The sequence below is a fragment of the Xenia sp. Carnegie-2017 genome, unplaced genomic scaffold (genome assembly GCF_021976095.1).
Source record: "Xenia sp. Carnegie-2017 unplaced genomic scaffold, XeniaSp_v1 HiC_scaffold_24, whole genome shotgun sequence".
Lineage (NCBI taxonomy): Eukaryota > Metazoa > Cnidaria > Anthozoa > Malacalcyonacea > Xeniidae > Xenia > Xenia sp. Carnegie-2017.
In genome coordinates, this window is record NW_025813487.1 from 708,253 (window position 1) to 717,006 (window position 8,754).

At 33.3% G+C, this 8,754-nt stretch overlaps 1 protein-coding gene and 1 long non-coding RNA gene across 2 annotated transcripts; one reads left to right on the top strand and one right to left on the bottom strand.

Moving 5' to 3' along the window:
* The first annotated feature begins 4,968 nt into the window (after positions 1–4,968).
* Positions 4,969–5,663, top strand: LOC124451672. The gene is made up of 2 exons (XR_006950613.1): positions 4,969–5,169; positions 5,313–5,663. It is a non-coding gene; the product is annotated as an uncharacterized LOC124451672 (long non-coding RNA).
* Positions 5,664–5,698: 35 nt separating this feature from the next.
* Positions 5,699–7,340, bottom strand: LOC124451671 (homeobox protein 12-like). The gene is made up of 2 exons (XM_047002271.1): positions 6,930–7,340; positions 5,699–6,444 (listed from the first exon to the last, which is right to left on the bottom strand). Exons 1-2 carry the CDS (start codon positions 7,330–7,332, stop codon positions 5,882–5,884), a joined length of 966 nt encoding a protein of 321 aa, XP_046858227.1. The 5' UTR covers positions 7,333–7,340; the 3' UTR covers positions 5,699–5,881.
* Positions 7,341–8,754: the final 1,414 nt, after the last annotated feature.

Genomic DNA, 8,754 nt, shown 5'->3' on the forward strand with positions numbered 1-8,754 from the left:
CTAAGAGAAAAAATGTCGCTAAGTAATTGCACAAAGCATAAAAACTTATGCGATCAACAAAAAAGCAAGAGACACCAAGTAACCGGAGTCAGATTGGAAAAGAAAAGTTTTAAACTACGACGTTATTTGAAACTGAATCAAAGGTTTTACCAAAATCGAAGGAGACCACTCGAACAAAATCTGCATGCTCGTTCAACCATTTTGACCAAAGATACGGACGTTTGTAACCTTTACAACTTAACTAACATATGTTACTGAAAGTACTTAACAAAAAACGGAAAATGGCAAATGAGAAATTAATTTAACCTAGTGCGGAGAAGGCTATACCCATTGAGTTCTATAATAACTGGAGCGGCTATCTCAAGCGCGGCTTTAGATATCGGATGTTGTAAAAAAAATGGCGGATTTCGTCCGTTGCCGCTGAGATTTACCGAAATTGACCGCTTTTCCGAAAATTTCACAATTTCCCACTCCCTCCTGAGGAAAGAGTGAGGAAAATGTATATGTGTATTTGGGATTCGGCAAGCAATTTTTTGATGAAAATCAAGGTAAAAACCTTAAATTCATAACAGCGAGTCAACTGTGGTTGTCAGTTATCTGCTCCTACGAGGATGCATTTATAACTATCGACGAAAGACTATATGTCGGCTACACATGTATGAATGCAGATGTGCGTCGTTTTCTTACCAGCGTCAAATTTGTTTGATCGATTAAACTCTTTAGTCTATACAAAAAAGTATATCATAGTTCATCTCCACGGTTCACGAGAGAGAAGTCAGCTTATTTGTTATCATTGCTATTTTGCTTTTTTCATGCAATGGGCAATGGCTTTTCGCCAATTGTAGGATTTTTACTTGTTTCTTTAAAAAGTACATATTAAATCTCTGGATATTTACGGATTTTCTGTAATTGAGTTTCATATGAAATTTCAAAAGACTCAAGTCTGCATAGGTTTGGTAAATAAAACAAACAATATTGTATAGAAATTACTTTAAGTAACCTTTTGTGATGTTCTGAAGTGCAACTGCATCAAATACTTGTAAAGTTGTAGCACATTTTGATTTTGTTGTATTGATATATGAATTGGGCAAAATGCAAATAATCATCAAAACACTTATGCTTCCAATGGTGTTTATAATTCATTTGTAGTTTTAATACTTCTACCTTTCTTTTCACTTTGTTTTGTTTTTCCTATATTTGCAATATAAGTGCACTAATTTGAATGATTAACACAGTTTTCACCTCAATAATAAATTTCATAAGCAGTTGGTAGTGCATTTTGTTCTCTGAGTATCCACATCTGGTGTTTTGTTCATACAAAATGATGAAGTGCAAGTAGATATGTCATAGCAAGGCAATAAAACCAAATGAATTAAATTCCTATAGTGTACTTTTATGCTAGAAGCTTAAAAGCTTTTAGAAATTAGAAAGTTATTGGATTATATTACCTCTATATCATCAATCTCATGATAAGAAATAAGAAGCAAAATTTGTAGAAAAGCTTTGAAAAGTGAAAACTTTATTTAAAAAGCAGCAATGATGCATATGATAAATCTCCATTCTGTACTCTAATAGGTAAATAAGCTCAAACTGTTTCTTAAAGAAATATAAGAAATATATAAGAAATATACAGTACAGTAACTTTAAAGGTTTCATCACTGAATCTTTAATGCTTCAGTATAGTGCATTAGATATTAGTAACATTCAAACAACACTCAACTAAAATATTTTGATAAAGATATGGCATGATTTAACCATTAAGTAAATTAAAACTCAATGGATTAAACAGTTTGAAGCTTCACATCTGCTTTGAGTCATCATCAATTCCATTTTACTTGTTTGTGAATTGAGATTTTATCAAGCATCAAAACACACACAACCTTCTTGCCATCTTTTTTTTTGTTTCTTGAACTTAATTTCAAAGCATTCAAGGCATCCTTAGTGAATCCATTGTCTCCATCCATAGAATTTGACCAAATTCAATAACTCTGGTTATGGAAGGAAATATATCAATTATCTTTTCAGCCTTATCATTTTATTGTAAGACTCTGCCTGGCTCAATAACATCTTCCATTCATTTTTGTTGCCTGATCTTCACTACATGTTGTCAGCAAATATTTCCTAACAAGCTCTGCTCCAAATCATGGGTACTGTTTGGGATGATCGTTTCTAAAATGTTATATGCCCACTGAGTAAAATGTGAAGGGTCTTTTTTGCGTCAGGGAAACTATATTGCAAATAGATTGGTAAATTTACGATTTTATACATTAGCAAATAACAAAAAAGTATGCTGAGTTTAATAAACAAAAACAGGAAAACATCAGTATATTTGGCGTTCAAGTCAGTCTTAAAAAATACGATCTTTAATATGTATTTTATGGCTTTTCAAGTGCATGTATAATTGCTTTTCAATCGTTGACGGACTAACAAAACAAACAACTACCTCACCTGTGAGAAGCGATATGTTCCTTTTTGTGGAAACTACGACATCCAACAATTGAACGATTGAAGTGTTGGCATTATAAAAGAAATGCCAAAAAAGAATCGTCACAGAATATGGAACTAACGATATCCATATTCTGTGATATCGTGTTTGTTTTTGAAAAATTCTTTATAATTTACTATAGACACCAGGGGGAGGTCGAGAATATTATTTTTCTGCAAAGCGATCATTTCAGCGGAAATACGTCCGTTGGCCGCCATTTTTTTGGCGACCTCGCCCCAGTAAAGATAGCCGCTCCAGTTATTATAGAACTCAATGATTTTGGTTGTCAAAACTTCACTTTGAGAAAAATTTTTAACATTCGCTCCCTCCCGAATCTCTTTACTGCTTATATTGACAACCAGCGAAAACAACCACGATACCGTAAGCATAAAGTATTGAAAATAATGCTTCAGGTTTTTGTGAAAAAGACACACACATTTAAATGAGGAAAATCTACGGTAAAATAACGTATATTTTGTCAAGTAATGCTTAAGCCATATTAGAAATAAATATAAAACGGCATTCTTTGCACTGTCAATGTGTCGTTAAGCTTTGACGCATAATCCCATGAGCAATACTTGTGTTTTTGACTGTTTATCAACAGCTTGGTGCAACTGTCTTTTTTAAATAGCTTGGTAAATCTTAGTTAAAATGTCCAAAAAGGAGTTAGAAAAAGTTAGCTTACCCCTACGACTTAAGTCGACTGGAAATATATAAGTAGGTATGTATGTTTTTTTAGGTTTTTTTGGTAGGATTGATTCTGGGTGTCTTATAAGGTATTATGATATTCTGATAAATCTACTGAGAACTTATGAAGAAAATATCTTAAACTGGGAGAGCAAAAGAATGAAATTCAGAAATTCTATAATCATGTTGCTAGTTCTGTTTTGAGCCAAGATATTAGAAACTGGATTGTCATTGACAACCATGGATGTACTACTGAACAGAACTACATTATGAAATACATTGAAAATTCGATTTCTTAAATTAAAGTGCATTGGTTTCTCTGACGTAACACTTTTCTTATTGCTGCATGAAGGCAAACCTGTTTAAATAATTATAATGTAGGTGAAGATATTTAGCATGTTGTATAATTGTTATTGTACAGTCATTATTCATAATATTATGGCCTTGTGTTATGTATGTCAAGAAGAACATATTAATTCTCAAAAATACTAACCTTCTTGAACTACTTTTCTCTTGTGTCCTTACCAATTGCAGTTACCTAAACTATTTTTTTAGGTTCAAACAACTTGACAAACTTTTGAATTTTACATTATGCCTTTGAATTTTTCTTTTTGTCTTTTGGTAAAAATATCAGTAAATGACTTAAAAATCAAGTTTATGTAAAATAGTATTTTGTACAAAGAAACTATACATAATTGGAAAAGTCTCATGTTGAAGACAGATATCACTTCTTTTACTAGATTGCTATTCTTATTTTAAATAACATTGTATTTCTTCATAAGACATAAAAAGTTCTTCGCCATCAATTTTTGCTTCTTCCACATTCAACTTCATTGCAACCAATGCATCTTATGTGAATTTTTAATCACCTGGAATTGAAAAACGTATGGATTTTGTCAGATGATGCAGTACTGTATTTAATGTTTCATGCATGTCATCATAAGCTTTTCTTGACAAAAATTTCAAGGTAGGAGCATAATTGGCACATTATTGAACAAAGTAGTTTTTATCTTGGTTTTGATGTACTAACCTGTTTACTAGAACAAACAATTCATTTACAAAAACACCCAATGGTATTTAAAACTTTTAGCATAAAGCAAACCTTTACACACCATCATCATGATTGTCCATAATCTATCAAATTGTTCAGGCTAGCTGTTTAAGACAGGTATTTTTTAATGTACGACATGTACCAAAGAGTTCATTAATTAATCCTGCACTGCATTTGATTTCAATACAGCTCTATTCTTAATATTTGCTTCATATTTTCAGAAAAATATCATGAAAAAATCCTCCATTTCTTGGAGGTAAAGTCAGTTGAAACAAGGAGTTTTAAGACATGCATATCGCAATAAGAATTGATTGCTTTGCCTCGTCTAGCAAGCGACTAAGTAAAGAACAAATAAGACTGGATATACATAACTTAAATTTTAACTTAGGAGTAAAAACATTCACGAAATATATACCATCACACTTCAAGTATTGACTTAAAACAAAACACTGAACACTTTAAATGGTAAACAATCTTACGTTGCTTACCAGTGTCATGAAATGTTTCCTTTTCTGGCATTACTTCAGCATCCGTATACCAAACAAGTCTGCAGCATGTTTTAAAAATAAAATTTCTAAAAGTTTTTGTGCTTGGCATTGATATTTTATATAATCGCAATTGTGGTTGTCAAATCCGGGTGGGCGAAAAAAATTTTATTTTATGAGCCCGCGTCTTTCCGCTGACTTTGACAACCAAAATCCGCCATGTTTTTGACCACGCGGCCGCGCGCTAATAATTTATAGTAATTTGGTTGACGTTTCCCCTCCAGGTCTTATAGAACTCAATGGTTGTAATCTAAATTTAGTGGACAAAGCGGAGAAAATAGGCAATAGCATAAATATGGCAAAATTTGATGGTGAACTATCTTGAAATCGTTAAATATCTCTTTATTTCTTGAAGTGCTCCTTGTTGTAATAGTTTTTCAAAAGAGGCATCATGTCTTCAGGTAGAGTTTTCAATTTTCATACTTTTCCGTCAGCCTCAGTGCCAGTTCAATCATTAATCAATGGTCATTGCCAACCAACCACCTGTTACTGCTGACAGATTAATTTTTAGTTTCCTTATTTTATTTAGTTTCCTTATTTTTAGTTGGGAGCAAGGCTGCAAAAAAGAATCAAAAATGTGTAGAAAAATGAGCCAAGGAAAGAGCTCAGAAGTTGAAAGAAGATGATGTGATTGATCATCTCAAGAATGAAAGTAAGGATTCTCATACAGAAAACACAAAATTGTTAGATCCTGTTGAAGAACTGAAAGCAAAACTGCAAGAGGCAAAAGATAAACAGGTATTTTATCAGAACCTTTGAACCAGTATCATCATCCATTTCACTCCAAAATTTATCAACTAGAATTTATTTGCAATTTGTCCTATTAGCTAAACACAAAATAACTATTGACAATGGATAAAAAGAAATCAATATTACAAATATGAAATCCAATTGTGATACATTGTGGTTTACCATTGAGGATCATTTACTAGCAGCCAGACTATGAAAGGAATTATGGATAATGCAAGATAAAATGGCAGGGTTTGCTCTGTTAGTAAAAGGCATTATTGATATTTTTTTATAAATGATGAATATCTTCTCCATGAAAACCTTCTTCAAAACCTTCTTCATGAACTTCATCAGCATTTTGTCACCTATGTTGCTTTGATATTGTTAGACTTTTAATGGATCTGGAACTTCTGTAATTTCTTCCTCAATCCGTGATTCTTTTTCAACTTTAGAGAGGCTTCTATTAAGGGGGTGATTTTTAGAGTTCTCATTCTTGTTGCTTTCATTGTTTGCCTTTTGTTTGTTGTCAACATTATTGTGTTGTTCTTTATCATCCTCATGAGTTGTTTTGTATTCAGCTTGAATCAGCGGTTGTTCTTCATCTTCTTCATAGACAACATAATTTTGCTTTTTAGGCACTTTCTTAATGGTTTGTGGCTGTTTTGGACAACAAACTTGTGCTTCAGTAGAAAAAGTCGAAGACTTGCTAGTGCTTGATAGACTTTCTACATTTTCTGGTTGTTCATGTTTGTCATCAGCGTGTTCTTCATTTAAGGAATGATTTTCACTGTTGTCGCTCACTTCATATTTTGGAGTGATTGTATCTTTGGTCGCAACATTTTTCTGTTGTTCTAACTTTTTGGGGTTCTTGTATTTTCTTGATAATGAATGTTTTGGAAGAAGGGGTTCTTTTTCATTATTTGTTGATGTGTCTTTGTAATATTCATCTGAAAAATATTAACAAAAGTTAGGCAAACTCAGCATTTTATGAATTTCTTTATTCTCACAAACTTTAAAAATGGGTAAGAAATTAATTAATAACTATTGTTATCTTGTATGTATGTTTACAGTCATGGTGCTTGCCTGTGACTAGAGCAGTGAGAATCAAAAGCATCTTTGCTTTTGAATCCTTACCAAGGATTGAATATTTTTAGACATCTTGCATGCATAGAGAATGAGCTAGTGACAAGTGAACATTTGATGTTTCAATTCTGGCACAATACAAAATAGTAAAGACTTTGGTTAAATTAATGAAAACATGGAAATCTGACACTTAATAGAGTTAGGAACTCGTGTGTAAAATGATATAAATGGAATAATAATCTTGATAAGCCTGTCGCCGTTTACTTATTTAGGTTGAGTTAGGTTTGCATAACTTACAACTCCTTAAAAGCAGTTATGTATATACATAACTGAACGTAGCATAGTATACCTTGTTTTAGTGGGGAAGTCTTTTCTGCTTTAGATTTCGCTAGCAAAGAAAATGTTTTTGGAGGTGGTTTTAGGACTACAATGCATTGATCATGTTTTCTACCACTAGAATCTTCGTCACGTCCTAAGCACTTTATGATCGATTCAACAAGCCCTCCATTTCCCAAACTTCTTTCATGGTCAGCCTTTAATAGTAAAACAACGCATTTTTCCTTGAAGTCTTCGTTCAATGGTTTACTGAGGATTTCGTCTTGTAAAGTATTACAAAAAAGTTCCACTTGCTCTTCAAGATGTTTTTCAGTCAAACATTTAACTCGTTCAACACCGCTCATCTTATAAAGTGTCTTTAATGGTTGTGAGACGTACAACAGGAGAAGTTTGTATTGTTCGTCACCGTATATCATATTATAAAGAGGAACACTGTACCCCTTGCCTTCAACATCATATAGTTTTTGAAGTTTGAATCGATTTGTTCTAAGTTTTGAAAAGTTCTGCAATCGTGTGGAACAATCAGGATCAGTTTTTGAGTCTATGTATTCTTTACATTCTGTTGGTCTTTGTCAGTTTCTGCATCTTCGTTATCTTGACGTTGCTTCTTTTGTAAATCTTCTGTAAATCTTTCATTGACTATGGGTAAGAGATTTTGCAAAACTTCAAAATAGTAGTTCCACGCCAGTGTATAGGCAGGATAAAGTTGTTTCTCTTCAACTATTTTCGAGAATTCTGCTTCTGACAGAGCATTTAAACCTAGAAGATGAGCGACAAGTGGATAGACGCCGATTGCACAAGCTATAGTTATGGCATCTTCGATGTGCACTGGTTCCTTTCCGCTCAAAATTCGACCAGTTGCCACGAACGCACCACCTAGAAACAAAAGCACTATAACTCCACCCCACGAGATTCCACTAAAACATGAACTCAAAATTTTACGAATGTTCTTTTTGTAACGACTTCGAAACTGGCGGAACTCATCCACTACCTGAATAACACGATTGACGAACGTTACCAAGATGTAGGATAGCAATCCGATACCAATGTTAAACTGCACTGGATACGTATCTTCTTTTTCCTCAACATAGACGACAAGTGTGCCATTTTTGATTGCTTTCAAAGTATTTTCAGTGATATCCTTTAATTCTGTATACGCTGTGCTCTCTTTGTAGAAAAAGCTGAACACAAATATTCCTATAGCGATAAGTATACATAATACATAAGACAAGTATTTTTCTCCTCGCTTCCTCACGACTGGTTCTGAATACGTAGCTTTCTCTCTTTCTTCATATTGTGTTTGAATATGGTCGTTTACTTCTTCTTGTTTGGAACCTGTGTTTTTTCCTGTCATAATTTACTTTTTCAAAGTTGGCTGAACAAATTTATAAATTTAGTACAAGCAAACTCTACTCAGTCAAAATCCAAACAATTGGCTGTCCGTCAATAATTGCGTGTTTTAATTTCATGAGTATGTTAATTTTTTGGGGCTCATATTTAAACGAGACGAACGAGACGAGCTTCCGCTGCGAAACCCGCTATGATATAAGAGCGTTGTTTGTGATCAAGAAAAGTCCCAAATTCGTTCAAAAGACGCGATATTTTCATCCCCCTGACAATAACATTTTCCAAACGTAGACCGGAGGAGGAAGTCGAACAATCTGATTTTGAAACCAACACAGACTCCACTTCAGCATCCACAAACACTCATGAAACATCACGAGAACAAGTAGAGAAACAACTTCATGGTTTAAGAAAGAAACTTGTTCAGATTGAGAAACTTAAAATGAAACGTGAAGAAGGAGAAATAATGGAAGATCTTCAGGTTTTTTTCATTT

Excerpts from the sequence above, each read along its gene's own strand:
- LOC124451671 (XM_047002271.1), bottom strand. The coding sequence starts at position 7,332 with ATGATATACGGTGACGAACAATACAAACTTCTCCTGTTGTACGTCTCA. Across the intron at positions 6,445-6,929 it reads GACTTCCCCACTAAAACAAG|ATGAATATTACAAAGACACA; the intron begins GTATACTATGCT and ends AATATTTTTCAG.